The sequence below is a fragment of the Acanthochromis polyacanthus genome, chromosome 10 (assembly GCF_021347895.1).
Source record: "Acanthochromis polyacanthus isolate Apoly-LR-REF ecotype Palm Island chromosome 10, KAUST_Apoly_ChrSc, whole genome shotgun sequence".
Classification (NCBI taxonomy): domain Eukaryota; kingdom Metazoa; phylum Chordata; class Actinopteri; family Pomacentridae; genus Acanthochromis; species Acanthochromis polyacanthus.
Genome location: NC_067122.1, coordinates 2,044,735 through 2,072,476, shown reverse-complemented (window position 1 = coordinate 2,072,476; position 27,742 = coordinate 2,044,735). Strand labels below are relative to the sequence as shown.

Genomic DNA, 27,742 nt, shown 5'->3' with positions numbered 1-27,742 from the left:
TTTTTAACACGTTAGAATTAATGTTCTTCTGTCAGGAAAACATCAGTCCCTCAGAGATCCAGACATGGATCTGAACCCAGCTGTGTGTCCTTTAAGAGCGATGACTCAAAGCATATTTTTGTTGAATTTAAAGGAGAACAACCTTCTGCTTCAAAGAGGTAATTATTCATATCTAAATGTTGTAACTGTATAAAATGTCAGTGAGCCAGTTTTGTTGTCTTTATGACTTTTTTTTAACACGTTAGAATTAATGTTCTTCTGTCAGGAAAACATCAGTCCCTCAGAGACCCAGACATGGATCTGAACCCAGCTGTGTGTCCTTTAAGAGCGATGACTCAAAGCATATTTTTGTTGAATTCAAAGGAGAACAACCTTCTGCTGCAAAGAGGTAATAATTCATCTCTAAATGCTGTAACTGTATAAAATGTCAGTGAGTCAGTTTTATGGTCTTTCTGATGGAATCCTCAAACACATGCTGAGTGTCAGCTCAGCTCTTTGTCACATCCATGGAAATGTTCCTGTGTGAGGCAGTGTGTGCTGTCAGAGTGGAAAGAATGGATGCTGTGGTTGTGGTGAAGCAGCTGCAGGACAGCAGCTGCTCCAGCAGGTGGCGTCTTTGTACTTTGGCTCAAACAGTGTAGGCAGGAAGCTGCAGTCAGGTTTGAGGTGCTGCTGGACGGAGGAGGACAAACAGCAAACGGTGAACGCTGCTGTGATGTCCTGGAGACACATTTGTCTTCATGGAGGTTTGTGGATGCTTGTTAGGGATTGTTGCTTTGACCAAGTGAAGAACATCTACTGTGACCAATGAAGTTAAAGCCAGAGGGAAGAAGTTTGGACTTTATTTCTTTGTAAACTCAGTTCCAGGCCGTGTGTGCAGCAGCTCAGAGGTGGAAGTTGAAGCTCAGCTGCTGCACATGTTGGTGTGTTGTGATGCAGGATTAGCAGCTCATCATTAACTGTTAACAGGAATGTAGCCGCAAGGGGACACAAGCCAGTGTCTTATTGTGCCGGTCCCAAGCCCGGATAAATCCAGAGGGTTGTGTCAGGAAGGGCATCCGACGTAAAACTTTTGCCAAATCAAACATGCAAATCAAATGTATGACTTCCATACCGGATCGGTCGAGGCCCGGGTTAACAGCGACCGCCGTCGGTGCTGTCGACCTACAGGGTGCCGGTGGAAAATGAAGGACTGTTGGTCAAAGAAGGAGGGGAGGAAGGTGTGTTTGTAGGAAGAGAGAGAAGAGGAACACCAAGAGTCTAGGACTGAGAGTAGGGACTTTGAATGTTGGAACTGTGACAGGAAAAGGTAGAGAGCTGGTTGATATGATGCAGAGGAGGAAGGTGGACATACTGTGTGTCCAGGAGACCAGGTGGAAAGGTAGTAAAGCTAGAAGTTTAGGAGCAGGGTTCAAGTTGTTCTATCATGGTGTAGATAGGAAGAGAAATGGAGTAGGAGTTATCTTGAAGGAGGAGTTTGTTAGGAATGTCCTGGAGGTAAAAAGAGTGTCAGATCGAGTGATGAGCCTATGAGCTAGAAATTGAAGGTGTGATGTTCAATGTTGTTAGTGGGTATGCTCCACAGGTAGGATGTGAGCTGGAGGAGAAGCAGAAATTCTGGTTGGACCTTGATGAAGTGATGCAGAGCATCCCTAGAAGTGAGAGAGTTGTCATTGGTGCAGACTTCAATGGACATGTTGGTGCAGGAAACAGAGATGATGAGGAGGTCATGGGCAGGTTTGGTATCCAGGAGAGGAATGCAGAAGGACAGATGGTGGTTGACTTTGCAAAAAGGATGGAAATGGCTGTAGTGAATACTTTCTTCCAGAAGAGGCAGGAACATAGGGTGACCTATAAGAGTGGAGGTAGGAGCACACAGGTAGACTACATCTTGTGTAGACGGTGTAATCTGAAGGAGATCAGTGACTGCAAAGTAGTGGTAGGTGAGAGTGTAGCCAGACAGCATAGGATGGTGGTGTGTAGGATGACCCTGGTGGTGAAGAAGATGAAGAGGGCAAAGGCAGAGCAGAGGACCAAATGGTGGAAGCTGAAAAAGGAAGAGTGTTGTATGACTTTCAGGAAAGAGTTGAGACAGGCTTTGGATGGTCAGGAGGTGCTTCCAGATGACTGGACAACTGCAGCAAATGTGATCAGGGAGACAGGTCGGAGAGTACTTGGTGTGTCATCTGGAAGGAAAGGAGATAAGGAGACTTGGTGGTGGAATGAGGAGGTGCAGGAGTGGATCCAGAGAAAGAGGTTAGCTAAGAAGAAATGGGACACTGAGAGGACTGAAGAGAGTAGACAGGAGTACAGGGAGATGCAGCATAAGGTGAAAGTAGAGCTGGCAAAGGCCAAACAAGGATCACATCCGCTTCCAAACACCGTTGACTAAGATGCGAATACACTTCCACAACGGGACCGTCACCTGCAACGACGCTCATGAAGCTGCTGCGGCGATGGAGAAACGAGGCTTCCCGGTAGGACCAATACGAACGAAAAGGCCGACTGAACACAACGCGGAGACCCTTTCTCAGCTCCTACCGTGGCGTGTGGCAGGAGGGACCCGCCGGTCCCGCAACGAATACCAGGAGACCATCAGAGAGCATCTGCAGGAGTTTAGGAGAGTTGACCGAGAGGACACCGAAATGGAAAACTGAAGTGCTGTTTTTTTCGACGGGAAAGTTTTTGTTTATTTTTTTCTTTCCTATGTCCTTACTGGACACGTAAGTATAGAACTGTTGCTTAATAAGGGCTATGAAACACGATCAATCAGAAAATACCCTACCATAACATTGATCTGTTATTACTAAGTGTCCCGTGACGTTAAGGATTTAGTAAACAAGGCTGTTTCAGAGCGTTTTTCATCAGCCACCCATTTTCTGGGATATCTCCCCAGTTTCTGCCTTACTTAGAGTAAGCTGTCGAGGGGCCCCACTTGGTGGTTGCCCCCCCCCCCCTCTTTTTTATAGAGGAGTGAGTTTTTCCTCTGTTGGAAGTAATGCTCAGTTCTGAGACATTTGTTGGTTCTTATTGTTATGGACACAAACATTTTGAGTTTCATTTTCTTCTTATGTTAAAGGGCAGAATAGTACATGTAACAGGTACCAAAGACTTACAGGAAAATGTTTCAGTACTATAATTTTTTGTCATTAAATGTAAATGGTTTAAATAGTCCCATAAAACGAAGTAAGATGATAGCAAAACTGAGAAGGGAGAAAGTTCATATTGCTTTTTGGCAAGAAACCCATCTGTCACATACTGAACATGAGAAGCTCAAAAAGTTTGGTTTTAGTAATACCTTCTATTCGTCACATAAATCAGGTAAAAAGAGAGGTGTGGCCATATTGATTTCAAATAGAGTAAACTTTGAATTAATTTCTGAAATCCAAGATAAAGAAGGTAGATTTACGCTTGTCAAGGGTAAAATAGAGGGTAAACAAATAACTCTATTCAATATATATGCCCCTCCGGGAAGTCCAATCTCCTTTTTTAAAAAGGTTTTTGACTTATTAGCTTTAGAGAAATACGGCACTATATGTGCAGGGGATTTTAACTTACTGATGAATCCTATTCTAGACACGACCAATCAAAAAAGGAAAAAGAACCCCACTGAAATTTGGGTAAATAAGACCATCGGGCTTTTGGGTCTGACGGATGTATGGCGAGACCTGCATGGCCGAGAGAAAGACTACACTTTTTATTCAGTTCGCCATAATATCCACTTGAGAATTGATTACTATTTAATGTTTAAAAGTGAGCTTTACAGAGTGAAAAACTGTAAAATTGAACAAAGGGATCTCTCTGACCATGCAGGTCTCTTTTTAAAATTACATTTGGACGAAGGCACAAAGAAAACAAACTGGAGATTGAACATTGGTATGTTAAACAATGAGGCAAATAAAAAAACTATAATAGATGAATACAAGGATTTTCTATCCACAAATACAATGGGGAAGTCAATGCATCCATTTTATGGGACACAGCTAAGGCGTATCTTCGGGGCAAGCTTGTAGCTCAAGCTGCATTCCAAAAAAAACAAAATCTGAACGTCTCAACAATATGAAAAATGGGCTCAAAACTCTAGAAAACTTACATAGCCAAAAAAAAAAGATCCTTTAATACTTACCCCAATGCGACCCATCAAACAGGAGATAGATAAAATTTACGGTGAAAACATAGAGAAAAATATAAGGTACATGAAGCAGAGGTACTATGAGGCCGGGCCGAAGGCAGCAAAAGTATTAGCATGGAGACTCCGTAAACAACAAGAAGAGAGGGCAATTCATAAAATCAGGGATCCAATTAAAAATAAGCTGAGAACCAAATTAAACAACATCCTTAATTCATTCGAAAAATATTATAAGTCACTCTACACACAAAAAGGGGAAGCCAACAATGACAAAATTGATCAATTCTTGAATTAATTAGATCTTCCATCCCTTGGTAAGAATCATAATGACACCCTTACTGCTGAAATTTCAGACATGGAAATTAATAAAACAATCTCGGCCCTAAAAACAAGCAAATCTCCTGAGACGGATGGATATCCAGCAGAGTGGTACAAGGTGATGAGAGAACCACTTCTCCCTCTGCTGAAAGAGTGTTTTAACAATACCATGAGGGGTGGCACTCCCCCACCCTCATGGAAGGAGGCATTTATTTCGGTAATCCACAAAGAAGGCAAAAACAAATTAGACTGTAAATCTTACAGACCGATTAGCGTTCTTAATGTTGACTATAAAATTTTTGTGTCTATTCTGGCTAGGAGAATGGAAGAGGCTATGTAATTTCTGATAGATGAAGACCAAACTGGTTTTATTAAAGATCGTCAAACACATGACAATATACATCGAACCATTCATATTGTTGACCATATCTCCAAAACAAAATCCAGTGCCGTCCTTCTCAGTTTAGACGCAGAGAAGGCCTTCGACTTGGTTAATTGGCAGTTTCTGTACCAAACAATGGGTCGCTTTGGTTTCTCAGAACAGTTCATACAGTGTATTGGGGCATTGTACATATCTCCAACTGCAATGATTAAAATAAATGGTAGCTTGTCTAGCCCAATAAAACTTCAAAGAGGTTGTCGGCAGGGTTGCCCCCTTAGCCCATTTTTGTTTAATTTATTGAGCCCTTGGCTCAAATGATCAGACAGGAAAACGATATTGAAGGTATAACTATACATGGAACTGAGTATAAAATTGGCTTGTACGCTGATGATGTATTGGTTACCCTCCGAAACCCAGGCTCTAGCGTACCTTTGCTTCTGAATGCCCTCGATATATTTGGATCTCTTTCTGGATACGCCCTCAACGTCAATAAGACCCAAGCACTTTTATTCAATTCTTGCTTGATAATGTACCTCCATGTGAAAAAACAATGGGAGAAAGATCTGAAAGTTGATATACCGGAAGAGCATTGGTTGGAGGGATGGAAATCTCAGAGCTGTACCACTAACTTGCTTACCTGGAGAGACTTTTGTTTGAAAAGCCTGATCCGTTTTTTTTATCACTCCTGTACGAAAATCTAAATTTCTGGCCATCCAGTTTCTTTGCTGGAGAGTGTGGATCTGCCCAGGCGGATCAGGTCCATATGTTTTGGTCATGCCCAGGTATAATTGATTTTTGGAAGAAGGTGATAAATCTAATATACTCTGTGATTGGTATTCGACTGGAAATTTCTTTTTCTGTGTTGTTTCTTTGTATACCCCCTGAGGAAATCAGTCAAAGGGTTGCATACTTACTCAGGATAATTCTTGTTGCTGCAAAAAAAGCAATCACAAAATGTTGGCTCAAAAGAGACACTCCCTCAATGGCCCTTCTGATTCAAACTGTCAAAGACATAAGAACAATGGAGTTCATGACCTTCAGCCTCCGCCTACAACAACACAAGGGGGGAAAATATTGGGGAAAATGGGACAGTTATATACAATTTTTTGATAAGGACATTGACAAGATGTGAACTTGTATCTGTGAATTGTGTTGTTACTTATGTCTCCTTTACATTGTGAATGCCCTTTTTTTTTCTTTCCCTCTTTTTTCCCTCGATCTGTTTAAAATAAAAAAATAAAATAATTTTTTTAAAAAAGCCCAAACAAGGGGCTTACGGTGACTTGTATGCTAGGTTGGACAGTAAGGAGGGAGAGACTGACCTGTACAGGTTGGCAAGGCAGAGAGACAGAGATGGGAAGGACGTGCAGCAGGTTAGGGTGATAAAGGATAAGGATGGAAGTGTGCTGACAGGTGCCAATAGTGTGATGGGAAGATGGAAAGAGTACTTTGAAGAGTTGATGAATGAGGAAAATGAGAGAGAACGAAGAGTAGAAGAGGTGACTGTTGTGGACCAGGAAGTAGCAAAGATTAGTAAGGATGAAGTGAGGAGGGCATTGAAGAGGATGAAGAGTGGAAAGGCACTTGGTCCTGATGATATACCTGTGGAGGTATGGAAGCGTCTCGGAGAGGTAGCAGTAGAGTTTCTGACTGGGTTGTTCTCCGAGGAATGGAGAAGTGTGCTGGTGCCCATCTTTAAGAACAAGGGAGATGTGCAGAGTTGTGGCAACAACAGAGGAATAAAGCTGATGAGCCACACGATGAAGCTATGGGAAAGAGTAGTTGAAGCTAGACTAAGGGCAGAGGTGAACATCTGTGAGCAGCAGTATGGTTTCATGCCAAGAAAGAGTACAACAGATGCAATATTTGCTTTGAGGATGTTGATAGAGAAGTACAGAGAAAGTCAGAAGGAGCTGCATTGTGTCTTTGTAGATCTGGAGAAAACTTATGACAGGGTGCCTATGATGTTTGCAGATGACATTGTGATCTGTAGTGAGAGCAGGGAACAGGTGGAGGAGAAGCTAGAGGTGTGGAGGTTTGCCCTGGAAAGGAGAGGAACGAAGGTTAGCCGCAGCAAGACGGAGTATCTGTGTGTGAATGAGAGGGACCCAAGTGGAAGAGTGAGGTTACAGGGAGAAGAGATCAAGAAGGTGGAGGATTTTAAGTACTTAGGGTCAACAGTCCAGAGCAATGGAGAGTGTGGAAAAGAGGTGAAGAAGCGTGTACAGTAGGGCTGCAACTGACGATTATTTTGACAATCGATTAATTGGCCGATTATTTTTTCGATTAATCGATGAATCGGATAAAAAAACATTTTTAATTTCCGCCTCTTTATTCAGAAATAGAAGATTTGGAATGACAGAACAAATAAGATCATTATAGGGAAGCCTTCGTCTTCAACCATAGACAGAGGCCTCACATCAGTGACGTTCATGTTGAGGATGCTCAGTCAGACAGCTGCTTGGTGTGGTGTACATGATATCTTTCTCATCATGAAGCTTGTCAATGCAGTTCATCCTGCCTCACTCCAACACAGACCAGTGTCTTCCCTCAGATGTTGTCAGAAAATTAAAACTTGAGGCTTAACCTTCAAATTATTACCACTATAGTGTGTGCAAGTTACGTTCATTTGTAATGCATATTCAAACCATGCTTTAGCTAAAGAAAGTGAAACAAAACCCCTCTCTCACAGTCACACGCCCCATCTCTGTCATTAATCAGTTAATAAGCTAACCCTAGCATCAGACAAGCTACCAAAGAGACTGATGTTACGTTTCCTCACTTTAAAACGGAACAAATGTAGGATAATGCAGTGACTAAAGGTGTGTGTCCACTCGATGCGACACATCGCATGTGGCCGGTTGGTGCGTTTCCAGCTGCGATCCGGTGTGTTTACCTGCAGCTCATTTTTATAAAGTAGACTCAACTTCAACTGTCTTTAAACATCTAAACTAGCCGTCGATGAACTAAAACCAGGACAGGTTCAGCTGCTGCACAGATTATTTCTCGCCTCAAATGCTTTAGAAATACTTGACCCTGAAGTGTTTTCAAAATAATAGAAAGTTTGCGGCCGAGCCGCTGTGTTTGTCAGACTCATCTACCGGATGATCAAACTGAAAGCGCAGTCACGTGACCACGTAGAGGCCCGCTCACATCAGTGCGATTTTCAGATGCGTGCATTCGCATGTAGTGGACACGCAGCATGTCTTTGTTTTGTGAAGCGTGAAATGCTCCCACACTTTTAAGGACTTCGGTGAAACTGTTTTCTCCGTGCTGGTCATGTTTCATTTGTTGAATTTACTTCCCTTTGAAAATACCTCCTCTGCTCTGCCTCCACCTCGCTCTGTTCAGCTCGCTCTGCAGGTGAAGTAGACGGCTCCGCGACATGACGAGTGAGCATGAATCTGTCTGTCTGTTAGCAAGATAACTCAAAAACGCCGGGGCAGATTCACATGAAATTTTGAGGGGATGTAGACTATGGTAAGAGGAAGAGCTGATATAATTTTGGTGGGAATCCAGAAAGGATTCTGGATTCTGGATCACTTTGAATTTTTTAATATGTTTTAGTATGTGGTCCAAAATATGATAAAAATATCACAGGTTAGTATGTCGTCCAACAAATTGGAGCAAGGTGTCCAGATAGCTCAAGTGGTTAAGAAGGTGATTTGTAAACAGAACTGTGTCAGAGACGCAGGTTTGATTCTAGCTTATGATCCTTTACTGCATGGGTTTTCTGTTTTCCTCTCTCCCTGTTGAATATGACCCACAAAATGGCCCAAAAACAACTTAGGCAACGTTTATACGAGGACCATCTTAACAGAAAACGCAAAAGTGCCGTCTTGTCTTCACTTTTTATTTCACGTTTAGATGAGCGGTTTTGAAGGAAATCTGTGTATATACAGTGATTCTATAGCTGGATTTCACATGACGTATGCATACTTAATTAGGCAGCTGCACGCGCAGAGCCGGTGCAAAACAAAGCTTGTTTACCTAGCCAACGCATGATATTGCAAGCTCGAATAGGTGTTTTTATATTTACATATTACGCTAAATATGCCTTCTTGTTGTGCCGTCGGCTGTCAGAATCGCAGTAAAGACAACCATGAATGAAATGTTTAGAGACAAACTTCAGCAAATTCCTGAAGTGGAGAATGCGCATCGAGTGGGATCCATGGCCAGGTCGGGGCAACACGTGTAGCGGTACTACGTTATGATTTATAGCTCTCGTTATCAATAATTGGGGCACCACCCTGGATCTCTAGGGAAAAATATTAATTTTAATAAAAAAATTAATATTCATAAAAATTTTGATCAATCTCATATCAAAAAGTCTTGAATCCTCGTTTAAATTGACCACATTCTACACAAAGAAACACTTAAGACTGTAGTTTGATCTAAAATGAGGTATTTATTTACTATTCTATGAAAATAACGACAAGTGAACTATATACAATGTAGATATGGTGTGTGTGCGTGTGTGTGCGTGTGTGTGTGTGTGTGTGTGTGTGTGTGTGTGTGTGTGTGTGTGTGTGTGTGTGCGCGCGTGCATGTGTGGAATGTGGGAGTGTGTGTGTGGGGTGTGCATGTGTGAGAGATGTGGAAGTAGGTGTGAGAGAGAAGGAAATATGGTGAGGATTAGCCAGAGCTAACCTGATGAGGTAACGGGTAATTTGGATTAAGAATTCTAATGATTTGTAAAAGAATAAATTGATTAAATGAATTAATTGACCAAGCGGTTAGTACATCACCCATAGAATGGAATCAGAGCAAACTCAGCTGGAGTTATTGAAGTGAACCGTCATGGGGCTGGGACGTGCGAGGCCTTCAGATTATGCACACGGTCTGGACTTGCGGGTTCGGAGCGGTGTGTCGTCGTTGTGGCCACGCCTGGATGTCCTGCCGCGGGTTGATCGGTTCTATGCAAAGACCTGATCCAGCAGGTCTCCGGAGTTCTCAGCTGAGTGTTGCTTGGCTTAAAAATGATGGTTCTCAGGCTTTAGCCAAGAAAAATGGGTGTTGATGAAAAACGGTCAAAATTAAGAAAAATAAATGCTGGTTCTGAATCGGTTCTTCAGATTAAAACGAATAACGAGCAAAATGTCTCCTTAAGTTACAAAAACATTAAAAGATAAATAGTTAACAAACTTAGATGGTGAGGGAATTTCAAAGATAGGAAAAACGCGCTTTAGGTAAGAAAATAATGAGAGAGACTTTGGTGGGCCTCTCAGGGCCAGATGAGGAAGAGAGGGGTAAGAGGCAAGAGAGAAGATCGGTAAGAGAGAGTAAAATGTGGGCTACGGCTGACTTTATCTGTGGGTCCAGCTAAGGGGAGGACCTGGGCGGAGAGAGAGAACTTTTAGGCGCGAGTCTGGTGGAATTTGGAATCTCTTTGTTCTCACAGAGTAGAGAAGAAAGAGGAGTCCAGAATGGATTAAAATATGATATTAAACGCGCAAAACACGATCTGTCTATCCCACCATATTCAGTTGTGTGAAAGTGAAATGTGTAGATTAATACATATGTTCATATGATGTGAATCATTTCATTCATAACTATATGTTTATGTTTATGACATTAAAAATATGTATCACAGTGAGAATATAACAACAAGTCAGAGATTTGGTAACAGGTAAATACAATGGTCATCATTCAACCTAAATGGAGTAATAAAGAAGGAATCAGATTAAACATCACAAATTAATAAATCAGCTTCTGTGAAAGATAGAATCGTGATTTTCGGATATGTTAATGATGAATGATTTCCATTGACATTGGTAATTCTGTAAACACAAAATACATTCCAGAAATATTAATTTGGCAAGGTTTTTAAGTTCAGTTCCAGTCTCTTTGTTTCAGTCAAAGAGAGTGAGAGGGTGACTCCAGCCTTCAGCCATAAAGTTTTACGACTTGTTATCTGATCTGTGGAATGCAGAGACGTCTCCAGCTGAGGGTCTCCTGAAGCTGAAAAGGGATTTTAGCATGAAAGTTCATTAAACAAACATCCATAGTCTATAATTGAAAGTCATTGTCTTTTAAAAAGAAGAAGTTATTCCAGGGGTTTAAATGTTCACAGGAGTTCCATCCTTCTGTGAATGAAAACCTACAGAAATACAAATGTCTCAATCCTCCTATAGAGATGGGTGTTGGTCAGTGCTGGAGAGAGGGAGAGCTTATCTGAGTTTTGATCAGCTCAGGAATTCCAGGGCCTTTGCAGTCTTGCTACACGCGCAATGATTGTACGGATGCGCAGGCTGGCCTTGAGAGAAGAGATTTTGTGCATTGCTAAAAAGGAGAAGGTATTGGAGATTCGTGGCATGAAATTGCACTTTTATGCTGATTTGACAACGGAGACTGCGAGGGCCAGGGCGAATTTCCACGAAGTGAGGAACTGACTGTGGAAAGCTGGCGTGAAGCACGGGATCATTCACCATGCAACTCTGATTTTGACCTACGAGGATGAAACCAAGAAGTTTACAGACCACTTGTCAGCGGAGGCATTCTATAAAAACGTTATTGAACCGGAGAACCAAGCGGGTGCACATTAAGGATAAAGGTATGAACTTTGCACTAAGCCGTAAAACTGAGGACCGCTTCCCAAGTTTTATGAATAGTCTACGGATTAAATACCTTTGAAATCCAGTTAGATTCTTACTCTGATGGACAACTGGTAGTTGACGTAAATAACATGGGACCACAAAAGTTATGTAAATACAGTTAGTTATGGTTGAGATGACGTTATTCTATTGGTTGTCACTAACAAATGCTGACAAAACGGGGGTGCGAATGTGTGTAAGTATGTGTCTTTGTGTATCTGTCTTTTTTGTTTAAATTGTCTGTTTGATAGCTCTTTAATGGATATTGTTCAATTTAAAATGGCATGGCGATGGACAAACCACTTCCGAATAAAGGACTAAATGTTGCTCATCTTAATATTTGTAGTTTGCGTAATAAAATTCAAGACATTGCAGGAATTTTAGGCAATTATAATTTAAATATTTTGGCAATATCTGAAACGCATCTGGACGAGACGATAGACAACTCTCTTCTGCATATAAATGGATACTTATTATATAGACATGATAGAAATTTAAATGGGGGTGGAGATGCCTTTTATGTTCAGGATCAGTTGCCTGTCAGAATTCGACAACACCTTGGCTGCATTGGTGTTGAAGCTCTTTGGTTGGAAGTGCAGTTGCCACACAGTCAGCCAATAATGATAGGCTGCTGTTACAGGCCACTTAATGCACCAATTGTCTGTTTGGATCGAATTTGTTATATGCTAGATATAGCTTGGCTTGGTTGCACAAAATAAGGCGGCTCGGCTTGTCCTGAACTGTTCATTTAGAACAAGTATTAATGACATGCATAACTGTTTGGCTTGGATGCATGTAAAAAATAGAATAAAGTATTCTCTTATTAAATTTATAATTTATAAGAAATATTATAATAACAAAAACACCAGAAATACTGTTTAATGAACTAACTTTTTTCAGTGATGTGCATCAATATTCTACACGCCAGTCAGATGAGGGATGGTTTTTGTTACCTCGCTGTCGACCCAATCAGTCTCAGAGGACAGTGCGATATAGGGCAGTGGTGGCATGGAATTCATTACCACACTTTTTGATTGTTCAGAGGCATGCAAATACCTTTTGTAAAAGACTGAGATTGTTTATATATACACAAAACTAACTGCATAATGGCTTAGGTTGTCTTAGGCTTTTATACCTCATTTATGTAAAATAATGAGATTATTTTTATAGTATATATTTTTGCAAAACTAATAATGTTGGGAAGAATGTAAATGAGCTGTTATGTTTGATGAAGAATGTCTATTTATTACTGAGAGTTTTTTGTTTGTTTCATAGAAGGGAGAGATGAGCTATCATATATGTTTGTACCCCATTGTATTGTGTTATTATGTTTGTGTTGTTTGTTATTGATTGTCTTTGTGAAGGTGTTATGTAGGGATGTGCGGACTAGTTGTTTAATCGTTTAACCGCCGACTCATTTATTAAACGGTTAGTATTTTACTAGTCGGTTAAACGCTAGTGTGCATGCCCCGCCCCCCGACCGGGCGCCACCATGCAGCTCTACGCTCGGGCGGCCGCACGCTCCTCCTGTCTGGGCTACCTGGTTGATCCTGCCAGTAGCATATGCTTGTCTCTTTTTTCAACCCCCGCTATCCCCCTCATCATTAGCGGTGTTTTAACCACTCCAGCTACACCCACCACGTCCCTTCCTGCCACCCAGAAGCAAAGCATCGTTTCCAGTATGTGCTGCTCGTGGACTGTCATGGCGCACCGACCCGCTGCCGTTACGCACAGACGCAGCGGCACTTTCTGTCTCAGTGGACGACTGAACATTTTCATCAGAGGGTGAATATTCCTCTTCAGAATATGAGTAAGCCATTACTTGACAAAGTACTTTGTCAGCGTTGAGCAGACCTCTCGGTACGGTGAGTTTTCTCACTCTAAAATGTGCCGTCTTGCGCTCTGATACGCTCCGACGGCGAGTCTCGTCTCCTCGATTTTCAAACTCTGTAAACTCCAAAACTTTGAATGAAAACACGCCCACAACTGATGCTCAGATTGAAGTTCCAGATGTCCGCCATCTGCTGGTGTACAGTACATGAGGCACACGAGGCAGTATATTTGAAGCTGTGGCTTGTTATGTTCAGCAATGTTGCTTGTCGCAATATTGCGACTTTGGCGCTTAAAGGGTTAAATTGCAAGTTTTCCGAACCGACTCGTCGCCAATAAAATTAGCGACTAGTCGGTTCGGAAATTAGTCGAAATTCCCATCCCTAGTGTTATGTTGTATTGTCTGGATGAGTGTTGTATGTGTATCCTGTTCTGTCGGATGAGTTGGTGTATTTGCCTTTGTGTAATGATGAATTTAGATCCCAGGAAGAATAGACACTGATTTTCAGTGGCTAATGGGAATCTTTATAAATAAACAAACAATAAACAATAAACCTGCAGCCACAAACATCTCGCTGGCGCTACACCATCTTGGTCTTCTCAGCAGCATTCTCATGGCATCATTATAAGCAACCTGACATTTACGCAGGCTTGCGTTGCTGTAATTAGACCACAAGTGGGCAGTATAGAGAGGAGTGCAGTGAGCTCTGAACAAAGCTAACCTGGCAATAGCCAGATTAATAATTGTGCAGTACTTGATAGTACTCCACAATATCAATCTGGGACCGCTCCATGTAAATCCGTTCGGAGGAAAGAGGCACGGATTGGACAATGCAACAGTATGTCCCGCCTCTGACAGGTTTGTTTTTAGCCAATCGTGGCGACCCTTTGAAGTTTCTTCACAACGAGCGGAGCCAGTTGGTAGATTAAACTCTTACCAAAACCCGTAGGTAAAAAAGCACAAACATCTTTACCATCCAGAAATGCGCAAAGCGCCTCTCGTTGTTCTTCCTTCAAAGAAGCGATAGGAGATTCAGCTAAAACTGACTTAATAGCAGCATCTACACGATCGTTGTCCTCCGTTGCCGTGTTTGTTTTGATCTACTGGCGCTTGGTGTTGTTGTCACACCTGGATATCCCGCCCCACACACGAATACTGCTGCGTGATTGGCCCGAACCAACTTGGTGCTGTACGAAAAGTGAAGGCGGGAGCGGAGCAAGATGGTTTCTTGAGAGATTTGTGAACTCACAAATATCGCGAGAAAGCAACTTGCTGGCAAGGTTAGAACAAAGCCACCTTCACTGTTTCTGTACATGCCCCAAACTTGTGAAGCAAACTATTTGCTTGAGCATATAAAGCCCGGCATTGCCTGTAAATGTCTTGGTCATCCTGCAGCTGGTCGGTAATGAAATGCCCAAGATACTTAACTTTGCTCACAACTCTCAAATTATTACCTGCCAATTTGAAAGTGGGAAACATTAGACATTTGTCCTCCTTAGTTCTACAAATTATGACCACACTCTTATCTGTATTAAATTTCATGTCATGAACAGAACCATATTCAGAACAGACCTTAAGAAGTTGCTGGAGACCAGCACTGCAGGGACTGAAGATCACAAGATCATCTGCATACATATGATTCACCAACATATTACCAATCATACACCCAGTGTTACAGTTATTCAGGCCAATAGAAAGGCCATCAACGTACAAATTAAAAAGAACTGGAGAGAGGATTCCACCTTATCTGACCCCATTCCTAACCCCAAAAGGGGCAGAAACACAGCAACCCCATTTTGCATGCATAGACTGGTTGGCATACCAGTAGGACAGAATTCTCACAATACATTTCGGTACACCTCTGCTACTCATTTTATAGAATAACTTGAAATGATTGACCCGAAAGCTTTTGAAGCATCAACAAAACACATAAACACTGAGGAATTCTTATCTCTATACGTATTAACAATTTCCTGTAAGGAATATACGGCCATGTCTGTGCCATGCTTAGTTTTGAAGCCAAACTGGTTATTGGTAGAAGAAATAATCTCCACAATTCTGTCCATCAGGATGCTTTCAAAAACTTTAGACAGTACACTGGCAAGGGCTATAGGTCTGTAATTATCAGAACAGCCAACTTTACCAGATTTGTACTTGATCACTGGAACTAACAGGACGGACATCATTGCCTCTGGCAAGAAACCATGAATTAAAAAAAGCATTAAAACAAATGGCAAGGAGGGGGGCTAACCTCATGCTAGCATATTTCATGTGCTCAGCAGTAATGCGATCAAAACCACCTGCTTTGTTATCTTTTAGCTTATTTATAGTGCAAGACATTTCATGTGAAAAAATTGCCTTATGATCAACACGCTCAACATTATCAGGCACATAAATATCACTTTTAACACAATTAAATAAGGTGCTGTAGTGCTGTCTCCACATCGCAACAATATTATCACCCCTGAGATACCATCAACAGTACATGGGGGCGGTATTCTACAATTATTTAGACACTTTAGCTCCTTCCAAAAATCAATAGTATTGTTACTTACAATCTTCTCAGCCATAGAGTCAGCCCTCAAAGCTTGCTCATTTTTACAGATAAATCTAACAGCATATTTATACAATGCGTTAGCATGTTTCTTATGCTCAAACAAAGGCCCCTGCCTTGGTCTGCCAGCCAACACCCATGATTTTAAAGCTAACTTTGCATCTTCATGATACCCGGACACATACTTCTTCCAGCCAGGCCTCATAGTACTCCTTTTGTTTTTCTGTTTAAAATAGGGTCTACTACTATCATATAGAGCCCTCACAACAAGAGTATATAGAGAGGAAATTTCCTCCCTATGCATCCAGTCATCACAATTAACATCACTACACCTAATTGCGTCACACTGCAAATTAATATTATTCAATAATTTATTTGTCTCAGCACAGTAGGTAGCTATATCCTCCCTAGAGAGGGCAGACCAGTTATTATAATAAATACAATTTTAACAGGTCGTGCATCTGACAATTCAGACAGTCCTGATTTCGTGCCTTCGGTATTTCCTCACAGGTGTGACAGTGCCAACAGCACCAAAGCTAAGAACAAAATTGACAGTTAATTTGTGCACTCACACCAAGGATTTTTCGGGTTCTGTAATAGCATTTAAATGAGTAAATATTTTTAAAAAATAATCATTGTTTCATAAGGTGTTAAAGCAGGCTCTTTAAAGCTAATTTTAATCATTATTGCATGATACTGGATGGTATGCGAGTTCTTGAACGTGACCGCAAAGCACAAAATTAACAGCATCAGGGGATTTGTATGCCTTTAAATTGTCTTTCGAGTAAAGGCTTGGCGAGTTGATTAAATATAAATAGATGTCCGGCCACTGATTATTAGACCATTACCTCATATCCCGTAACCACTCTTGTTGCGGCAGTGAGTACAGGTCCGCTAGTTGCGTACCTGTACTAAGTGTCAACTTGCTTAAGTAACAGGTACGATCGGCAGGTGACAGCTCGTCAAGGTACGATTTCTTAACAATAAGTTTCGGCTGTGCCATTGTTTTACATATGAAACGCGTGGATGAACTTGCAATTCCTGCACCGCGTCTGCGCGTGCATACCGATGTTGACGCTTGTGTTAGTGAACACTGCAAGCTGTCTAATTCGATTGGATATGCATGCCAGGCAGCTAGGTGGCACTGTGATAAAACTCCACCATGTCTATGCGTATGCGTACTATCTCCCTTTTCGGATCTCCGCCGCGGTAAATGTCACATGGCGACTTGTAAGAAGAACTTTGTTTGGACAGACGAAGAGGTCAAACTACTGCTTCAAACCACTTTGGACTACAAAGCCACAAAAACCCAAAACAATAATCAGACATCTTTGTTTACTTCCTTGGACCATCCGGCAAACCAAAGCACCGGCGCATGTATGTGACGTAATCGTATACGCGACGTGGTCAGATCTCGGCAAAGTTTTTTTTTCCTGGCAAAGTTTTGTGTTTTGCTGTTTAGACGGAAACATAATGGTGGAGAGTTTTCAACTTTTCCACTCTGGAGGCCGGTTTCAAATTTTTGCGTTTTTAAGCCCCCAAAACGCCGTCCTCATATAAACGACAGGGTGTTTTGTTGAAATATTTTGATGTTTTTACCTGCAAGCGTCCTCGTGTAAACAGGGCCTCAGAATAAATCGTACATAAATGTATGTGAATACAATGTTGCGTGGGATTGTCAATATCCTTGGCGGAGGTCTGCACTCTCTGAGTGCTTTTCTAGTTTCAAAATGTGATTAAATTGTGAAATCGATGAATGGTTCAGCTGCAATCGTTGCCCTCAGAGACTTTTCTCTTGTCAAAGTAAAACATGTTGTTTGAAGTGTAGCTCACTCTGATTGGTTCTCTCTCCAGTGACATGTTAATGAGGTCACTGCAGCCAATAGACAGGATGTGATGTCATCAACATTTTCATTATTGTTAGATCAGACGATTAATTTAGTCCATGAATCAATAAATGTGTGAAACTTGAAAATGTAGATGTTCTGTTTGAGCAAAAGTCCAAAAACATCAGAATATTCTGTTTGTAATGAAAGAAAAGCAGCAAATTCTTGACTTTATTTTGCTGTTTGTGTGTTTGTTGTTGTCTTGTTGTAACTTTGTTGGTCCAGATGTGGATCCTCTGAGTGTCTTCATGTCAGCAGCTCTGCACTTTAACAGCTCTGATGGTCAAAGCAGGTGTTAAGATGAACATAAGGTGAAAAGCAGAAACAGTTTGTGTGACGGGTGACATTTAATGAGAAAAACGATTCTAAAAGAAGCAGCAAACATATAAACTGAGAACAGGAATGCTGAGATGACAACATGATAGAACTTTTTTAGAGCAGGAGCAGCACTGACTGACACACCAAACAATTTACAGAGTTTTATGAAGTTTCATCCAATTTATTGTCAGTAAACTGTCAGAGTGCAGTGAAGCAACTAACCTGTGTTTATTAGGAGGAAGCTGGAAAAGCAAGACTCATCTGAACCAGAACTGGACTCTGTGTCCATGAAGACTGGCTTCACTGGAAAACATCCTGATAATTTAAGGAAAAGGCCCCGCCCTGTAGATCAAAGCTAAAAGTTTTAAAGTGATTGACAAATGAAAGCATGTGATGGATCATTCATCATCTGTCCAGGTTTCTACATTTACTGACTGACTTTGTTTTCAGCAGCACTCTGTCTCACACTCACAGTCAAACACATTTATACTGGGAGCTGCCCAGTACAAGCTCACACTGGCTCTGGGAGGAATGAGGCTTTATGAAGGAGCTGCTGGGAGCCTTTGGGACAAAACCAAAGTGAGCTGAAAGCTGCAGTCAGCTTCAGACAGAGCTGTTGATTGTCTGTGGAATCAGCAGGACTAGTAAACCTTTACTGCTGCAGGGAGTCCTCAGATTCTCTGTCCACATCCACATGTGTCCTCATGGACCTTCAGCTGGTGTTTCTTTGATGCCATTTTCAAACTATTCCAGTCACGCTCCAGGACTCACCGTAGCACTGAATCTACTGAAGGTTTTTAATGACTTGATGTGTTTTTAGACTCTGGTATTTGTTCCATTTTAATTCTTTTAGGACTCAGAGCAGCTTTAGATGCTGTTGATCCTGGAATTCTTTGAATCCATCTGAAGGAAGAGGTTGGATCAGGTTCAGTGTGTTAAACTGGTTTGCCTCCTACCTGGCTGACAGGTCCTCTTCAGTCCAGATTGTTCATTACTCATCATCTGCACTGATTACTTGTGGTGTAAACTTCAATTCTAGGACCAGTTTTATTCTCCCTCTACATGCTCCTCTTGTCCTCCATAAACATTAGATATCATTCCACTACGCTGATGACACCCACATTTAGCTGCCACTAGACCCTGATGACACCACCTCCATCTCCCAGAGGTGAAGCAGTGGATGGACCAGAACCGTCTCCAGCTGAATACTGTGGCTTTACCAGCCCACTCTGTAGAACATACAGGCTGCACCACACCATCATTCTGTTATGGAGGAAACACTCTGGCTGGGTTGGATTTCTTGAAATGAATCCCAGTTTTCATTGACTGAAAATAGAGACAGCTGGACTTGTTGTGGAACATTTGTGTGCAGAGAAACGACCACTGTGATTACAGTAGATAATCTACTACAGAAACTATCAGAGCTGCATTACTGCACGATCCAAATACTGAGCAAAACTTGTGTTTTAGTTTCATCTTAAATTGAAACTGTTTGCTGTCCAGAGGTTGCTGTTGTTGTTTCCTGTGATGAAGGAAACAGTAACTCACTGATGGTGGAAGGAGGAGAATGCCAACTTCATGTTGGCCTCATATGAGCTTCATCAGACCAACTGCTAATAACTGTTCCATGACTGAGGCTGCTGGTTGGTTGAACCTTTGCAGTCGGGTTAGAGTCCAAAGCTTTGGAACAGCCTTCCTCTTCTAATCTGATGATATTTTCAATAACAACCTCAAGATGTTCTGGTTTTAAATGACTTCTGGCTGCTCTCAGTGGTCTTAAAACTTCATATTTATTTAAAAATTGATCTTCCACGTTGCTATCCTTTTTTTCCTGTTGTAGTATTTTATTCTGTGTAATTTAGTTTTACTCATTGATTTTACGAGTTTTATATTGTCTTTACATGTATATTGTCAATTATCATTGTAAATGTTCTGTCTGCACATCATTCTTTTCTGTCTGTCTTGATCATGTGCAGCACTTTGGTCAGCTCAGGTTGTTTTTAAACTGTTTTTCTAAATCCATTTGATTTGATGTGGTTTGTCTGTGTGGACAGACCAACCCGGTCTCACGGGGATTCGTGAAACTGTCACGTAAGTTTTAGTTTCGGTTTCGTGCGCACCAACACGATTTCGTTATGTTTTTCGTGCCGCTCACCACGAAATGTTTTTCGCTGTGGTAATCACATCTGAAAGTGGTTTATACCGGCGGATTCATGACGATCTAAGCTGTCCATCGGCGTATACTGCTTGTGTGATCGCGTTTGCGGCCGCCGGCCGCCGGCCGCCGGACATTCTTGAAATTCCTATGCAAATTGGTAAGTGTACCACCGGCTTATGGTTAGGTTATGGTTAGGGTTATGTTTAGGGTTATGTTTAGGGACGATGTCATGCAAAATATAGCGTTGGATTCGCCACGGTTTTACATTAAAAATATAATATACACATTCTTTTGAAATACGTTCTGAGTGGCACGAAAAGTCCGCCGTTTAAAATACATTGGTGCGCATTTCGTGGTGAGCGGCACGAAAAACATGACGAAATCGTGTTGGTGCGCACGAAACCAAAACTAAAACTTACGTGACAGTTTCACGAATCCTCGTGAGATCGGGCTGGACAGACGTACTGAGATCTAACTGTTGATGTTGATCCACAGAGTGGAGCAGCAGAACTCAGAGGTTCCCAGAGCTCAGTCTGTCCAGCAGCATCACCTGGACTCCATATTCATGGTGAGTTCATGGACAACAAGTTGTTCTCCATGTGTTGTGTTCAGGCGTCTCCATGCTGCTCTTTGTAGACCAGTGGACTGTCAGTGTGTCTAACATGGATCTGATGTTTGGCGCCATGATTTCACTCTGATGGACTCATTGACACATTTCTCTGTTCCAGCTGCTGGAGGACAACATGGTGACTTTTGTGAAGAAGGAGCTGAAGAAGATGCAGAAGGTTGTGAGTCCAGATTACCCAGAATGCTCAGAGAGTCAGAGGGAGGATGAGGAGGAGTTGGAGGGTGATGATGAAGATGAGAGGAGCAGCAGAGAGATGTTTGAGCAGATCACAGTGTTGTTCCTGAGGAGGATGAAGCAGGAGAAGCTGGCTGACTGTCTGCAGAGCAGTAAGAGGATTTGTGTAACGACTGAAGCTGCTGATCAACAGAACATTTACTAAAGTCTCACAATATCTTCACACAATCAGTCTTTAGGAGGATGAACTGTTGGAATATTTACTGTCATTTATTCATTGATCTCATGTTTTTTTCTTCATTCAGAACTTGCTGCTGCAGTTTGTAGACGTAAACTTAAATGTTCTCTGAAGAAGAAGTTCCAGAGAGTGTTTGAGGGCATCGCTAAAGCAGGACAGAAGACCCTCCTGAATGAGATCTACACAGAGCTGTACATCACAGAGGGAGGGACTGCAGAGGTCAATGATGAACATGAGGTCAGACAGATTGAAGCAGCATCCAGGAAAGCAGACAGAGCAGAAACAAGCATCAGACCAGAAGACATCTTTAGAGGCTCACCTGGAAGAGATGGACCAATCAGAACAGTGATGACACAGGGAGTGGCTGGCATCGGGAAAACAGTGTTAACACAGAAGGTGACTCTGGACTGGACTGAAGACAAAAGCAACCAGGACATCCACTTCATGTTTCCATTGACTTTCAGAGAGCTGAATGTGCTGAAAGAGAGAAAGTTCAGTTTGGTGGAACTTGTTCATCACTTCTTCAGTGAAACCAAAGCAGCAGGAATGTGCAGCTTTGAAGACTTCCAGGTTGTGTTGATCTTTGACGGTCTGGATGAGTGTCGCCTTCCTCTGGACTTCCACAACAATGAGGTCCTGACTGATGTTAGAGAGTCCACCTCAGTGGATGTGCTGCTGACAAACCTGATCAGGGGGAATCTGCTTCCCTCTGCTCGCCTCTGGATAACCACACGACCTGCAGCAGCCAATCAGATCCCTCCTGACTGTGTGGACATGGTGACGGAGGTCAGAGGGTTCACCGACCCACAGAAGGAGGAGTACTTCAGGAAGAGATCCAGAGATGAGGAGCAGGCCAGCAGCATCATCTCCCACGTGAAGACATCACGAAGCCTCCACATCATGTGCCACGTCCCAGTGTTCTGCTGGATCACTGCTACAGTTCTGGAGGAGCTGCTGAGAAGCAGAGAGGGAGGAGATCTGCCCAGAACCCTGACTGAGATGTTCATCCACCACCTGGTGGTTCAGACCAAAGTCAAGAAGGTCAAGTATGATGGAGGAGCTGAGACAGATCCACACTGGAGTCCAGACAGCAGGAGGATGATTGACTCTCTGGGAAAACTGGCTTTTGAGCAGCTGCAGAAAGGAAACCTGATCTTCTATGAGTCCGACCTGACAGAGTGTGGCATCGATGTGGAAGCAGCCTCAAAGTACTCAGGAGTGTTCACACAGATCTTTAAAGAGGAGAGAGGACTGTACCAGGACAAGGTGTTCTGCTTCGTCCATCTGAGCGTTCAGGAGTTTCTGGCTGCAGTCTACATGTTCCACTGTTACACCAACAGGAACGAGGAGGTTCTGGAGGACTTCCTGGGAAAAGACTGGAAAGAGGAGAACAGAGACACTCTGGATGTGTTCCTGAAGACAGTGATGGAGAAATCCCTGAGAAGTAAAAATGGTCACCTGGACCTGTTTGTTCGCTTCCTTCATGGCCTCTGTCTGGAGTCCAACCAGAGACTCTTAGGAGGTCTGCTGGGTCAGACAGAGAACCATCCAGAAATGATCCAAATAATCATCAACAACCTGAAGGAGATGAAGAGTTATGAAATGTCTCCAGACAGAAGCATCAACATCTTCCACTGTCTGATGGAGATGAAGGATCTGTCAGTACATCAGGAGATCCAAGAGTTCCTGCAGTCAGAGAACAGATCAGAGAAGGAACTCTCTGAGATCCAGTGCTCAGCTCTGGCCTACATGCTGCAGATGTCAGAGGAGGTTCTGGATGAGTTGGACCTGGACAAGTACAGAACATCAGATGAGGGAAAACAGAGACTGATTCCAGCTGTGAGGAACTGCAGAAAGTTTGGGTGAGTCCAGATGTGATGAACATGATCAGAGTAGATCAGTAGTTGAGTTCTTCAGATGTTCTCACTGGAACATCTCATTCTTCTCAGTGTTCCACTTGTTTATTTCTAACTTTCCATGTCAGCTGTGTTTAGTCTCAGATGTTCAAACGTTGTGAAAATGTGGATTTTTCAGTTGATTCTGTTTAAAGCTGTTAAATGAATGAAGACAGTTTTTCTATTTCATTCTGATAATTGTTCCGTCTGACAGTTTTTTCTTGTGAGTTTCTTCCTTTGGCTGATGGAGGAAACATGCAGATCTGCTGAAACACATGAAGAACTGTAGAGGTTCTTGTCCAGGTTTTATCTCAGCATCAGTTCTTATGACATGAGGAGCTTCTGGAAGCATCTTCTAGAATCAGACTTACAGCTTTGAAATGATTTTTTCCCTCTTCTTTAGAGTTGAATATGAGATCTGAATTATTTCTGATGTCTGGGAGATTTGATTTAATGGAATTATGGCCGTTACTATTTGAATTGATTTTAAATTATTTTTTTTATATTTCTAGTATTGTGTGATGTTTTCTTGAATTTCTTTGTATTTAATCTTTCTGTTAGTGTGGTGTGAACATTCAGACAGAAAATGTTCTTCTGATCCAGATGTTCTGATAACTTTGTGGAGTCGGACGTGGATCAGATCACACTGACAGACTGTGGACAGTATGGAAGTCTGAATGGAAGTCCATCTTCTGTCCTCCATCTGCTGATGAAACACTAAGATTCTAGATCTAATTATTCCAGATTGAAAGTGTGCAGGTGTGAGAGAGGCTGATGAGAATTCAGTTTGATGTCAAACAGTCAGAGAAGATCAGCTGAAGTAACCTGGCAATAGCCAGATTAATAATTGTGTAGTACTTGATAGTACTCCACAATATCAATCTGGGACCGCTCCATGTAAATCCATTCGGAGGAAAGAGGCACGGATTAGACAATGCAACAGTATGTCCCACCTCTGACAGGCTTGTTTTTAGCCAATCGCGGGATCTTCACAACGAGCGGAGCCAATTGGTAGATTAAACTCTTACCAAAACCCGTAGGTAAAAAAGCACGAACATCTTTACCATCCAGAAATGCGCAAAGCGCCTCTCGTTGTTCTTCCTTCAAAGAAGCGATAGGAGATTCAGCTAAAACTGACTTAATAGCAGCATCTACACGATCGTTGTCCTCCGTTGCCGTGTTTGTTTTGATCTACTGGCGCTTGGTGTCGTCTTCACACCCGGATATCCCGCCCCACACACGAATACTGCTGCGTGATTGGCCCGTGCCAACTTGGCTCTGTACAAACAGTGAATGCGGGAGCGGAGCAAGATGGTTTCTTGAGAGATTTGTGAACTCACAAATATCGTGAGAAATCAGCTTGCTGGCAAGGTTACAGCTGAAGAACTAAATGTCCAACAGAACCAGTCCAGATGTTCTGCTATCAAATGCAGGAAGGAGATCTAAAGTGTCCTTTTTCATAATAACATGTTTTGTCATTTATGTCTCATTACAGACTTTCTAACTGTAAACTCTCAGAGAGTCACTGTGAAGTCGTGGCCTCAGCTCTGAAGTCCAACCCCTCCCATCTGATAGAACTGGACCTGAGCTTTGACACCCTGCAGGATTCAGGAGTGAAGCATCTTTGTGGTGGACTGCAGAGTCCAAACTGTAAACTGGAGACTCTTAGGTCAGTTCACTCTTGATGGTTAATAGAATAGAATAGAATAGAATACAATGGAATGGAATAGAATAGAAAGCCTTTTTGTCATTGTACACGGGTATCCAACGAAATTGGGAGCGCTGCTCCATTTGGTGCTTAGGAAAAATATATACATTACACATATATACATCACAATACAGAAATAACTAAAAATAAAATAAAATACAATAAAAATACAATAAAATACAGTGAGAAAGAGCAGCAATTGTAGAAAAAAACAAGCTTTAAATTGCTCATACTGATAAAGTGACTGGAGATTGTGTGAAATGAATATTGCACAAGATTGCACGTATGATGTGTGTTCCTAGTGATGTTATTGATGTTCTCTATATATTAAAGTCAAATCCTTGACTGAAGTTTGTTGTTAATAAATTTGGAGGATTTTCCTGAAAACAGTGTGAAGATGTTTGAGATTGTTGAAGTGTGAATAAATGCCCTGATCAGCTGACTGCAGAGTTCCAGATGGAGGACAGAATCCACAGTCCTGCTGTGTGCCTGAATGTAAAGCTGATGTGAAAGTGATGTGAGGCTTCAGCAGTGTGACTTCCACACATCCAGTCAGTATGTTTGTGTTTCCACAGTGTTTGTGCTGAGCTGCAGTGGAGCCTCAGGAAGTCAAAGAGGAGTTTAGTTGTCAACCGTGTGGAAGTTGATTAGTGTGAGTCAGAAGCTGAAGCTTGATGTTAGTGTGAGCTGAGCTGATGAAGTGATTCCTTCCAGTGGAGTTGTGTTAGGAAGAGAGCAGTGGACAGTCAGTGTGGACAGCAGGAATCAGAATCCCTCTGTAATGTACAGATGACATGTGACTGTTGTTGAAGACACACTGGAAGATGTGAAGGAGACAAAGCCAGCAAGCTGATTTCCACAGAAGAAGAAGAAGGTGATGGAATAAATGAAAGAATGAAGAGATTTGATGTTGATCCTTTGATGAGAGAGTGGACTGAGGTCAGCAGATGTTACTGATGTGTGGACATGAATAGGTGGATGAATGTTGTGCTGACATGTGGATGATGTGTGTAGAAGGCTGACATGATGATGATCCACAATAAGAGAAGGACAAAGTCACTGTGCTGCTTTTAGAGAAAAGCTGATTGATGAGGACAAAGTAATGTTTATCTGCACATTCAGAACCTGAACACATCTGATGGATCATCAATGATTTTATACACATCTTTGATTCTTTATTCAGATTGAAGCGCTGCAGTTTGTCAGAGATCAGCTGTGATTCTCTGGTCTCAGCTCTGAAGTCCAACCCCTCCCATCTGGAACATCTGGACCTGAGCTGGAACAACCTTCAGGATTCAGGAGTGAAACATCTGAGTGGTTTTGTGGAGAGTCCAGACTGCATCCTGAAGACTCTGAGGTCAGACATCATGTTTTGTTTGTGTGCTGAGATGAATGTGATGTAAAGTTGTGGTGACTCTAAACTGCAGCCATCAGGCTGATGTTCTACTGATCCACACTGAGGATCTTCATGGGAACGTCTGTTTTCTTTTTCTCTGCTTCAGTCCTTGGACTCTTTGAGAGAAATGTTGAGCTGCACATTTCAAAGCTCCATCTCAGAATAAAAATCCTCCAGTGAATTAAAGCTGCAAGCAGCGATGGACGGGTCCTCGCATCCACGCTGGTCGGCGAATCCACGCACGTCCACCAGGTGGCGCTGTGACTGAGAGTGTATGTCGGCCTCTGAATCGCATCTGGACCAGAGTCTTATCATACATGTAAAATTTCAGCCAGACAGAAGCATGTTCAGAGCAGTTATAAAGCATTTCCTGTCTATCCACCAGGTGGCGCTGCAACTGAGAGTGTATTTCAAGCAGTGGATGTGATGAGGGTTGGACTCTGATCAGTCATGTAAAGTTTAAGTCTGATTGGAACATGTATAGGCGACTTATAAAGCATTTCCTGTCCATCCAACAGGTGGCGCCACGACTGAAAGTGTATGTTGGCCAATGGAATTCATCAGGATTGCAGTGTGATTACACATGTAAAGTTTGAGGCAGATCGGTGCATTCAGAGGAGAGTTATACAGCAGCTGTTGTTTCATGGCGAAGCATCAAAACTCTGATGATCGCCATGGCCACACCATTTGGCTTCTGGTTGAACTTTTGATAACTTTTCATCACCAAGTCCTGCTGTGTGGACTGACAAAATTTCAGGTCTCCTGGAAGTATCCCCTTGGAGGTATTAACTCTCAAAAATGAGAAAAATCATCAAAAATCTCACAATTAATCCAAGATGGCCAACTTCCTGTTGGATTTAGGGCATGTCTCCAAGAGGCTTTTTTGTGCATCCTGATGTGCTCTATAAGCCTCCCAAATTTCATGGATGTAGGTGAAACGTGCTGGGGGGGCTGTTTGTTAAAAACACTGTCGGGGGCGCCATAGCATGTGCAGTGCCGAGATGCATACAGTGTTGTTCCTTGGGTCCATGGTGATGTGTGTGGTAATTTTTGTGAGCATTGGAGTATTCCTAACCTGTCAAACAGCACGTTGTTTTTCATGGCGATATTTGGTTGCTACGGCAACAGCGTTGCATGAAATGTCACACCCTTCACAGTGTGGGATTGTCAAGAGGTGAAGACTCGACTGACCAATTTCCAGCATGATATCACCAAGTTTGGGGCCATTGTACCTGAAAATATAAGGCCTTAAACTTACTATTACCAACAGGTGGCGCTATGACCTTTGTGGAATTTATGAGTGTGGATGTGTTCAGACTGGACCTGGTGTCCATCATGTGAAGTTTGGAGCAGATAGGATGTTGTTCAGCTGAGATATGAATAGTTCAATTTTCATGGCGAAACATCGAAATTGGTTTGGCCGCCACAGACACGCCCTTTGATGACAAGTCACCATTTTCACTGAGATGCATCATCAATGTGTTCAGCCTGTTGTCACCGCATTTGAAGTGAATATGATCAACCGGGTAACAAT

General features: G+C 42.3%; 1 protein-coding gene and 1 long non-coding RNA gene across 3 annotated transcripts in view; both read left to right on the top strand.

Moving 5' to 3' along the window:
• LOC127535748 (NLR family CARD domain-containing protein 3-like) overlaps positions 1-27,742 on the top strand; it is a 75,102-nt gene that overhangs the window by 2,250 nt on the left and 45,110 nt on the right. For both annotated transcript variants that reach the window (XM_051954392.1, XM_051954391.1), the window contains exons 4-8: positions 20,665-20,737; positions 20,898-21,123; positions 21,277-23,071; positions 24,600-24,773; positions 25,996-26,169. In XM_051954392.1, coding sequence (XP_051810352.1) covers positions 20,665-20,737; positions 20,898-21,123; positions 21,277-23,071; positions 24,600-24,773; positions 25,996-26,169 — 2,442 coding nt within the window. The remainder of the gene's footprint in view (positions 1-20,664; positions 20,738-20,897; positions 21,124-21,276; positions 23,072-24,599; positions 24,774-25,995; positions 26,170-27,742) is intronic.
• Positions 35-19,897, top strand: LOC127535751 (uncharacterized). Its single transcript, XR_007944597.1, has 3 exons — positions 35-158; positions 266-388; positions 18,247-19,897. It is a non-coding gene; the product is annotated as an uncharacterized LOC127535751 (long non-coding RNA).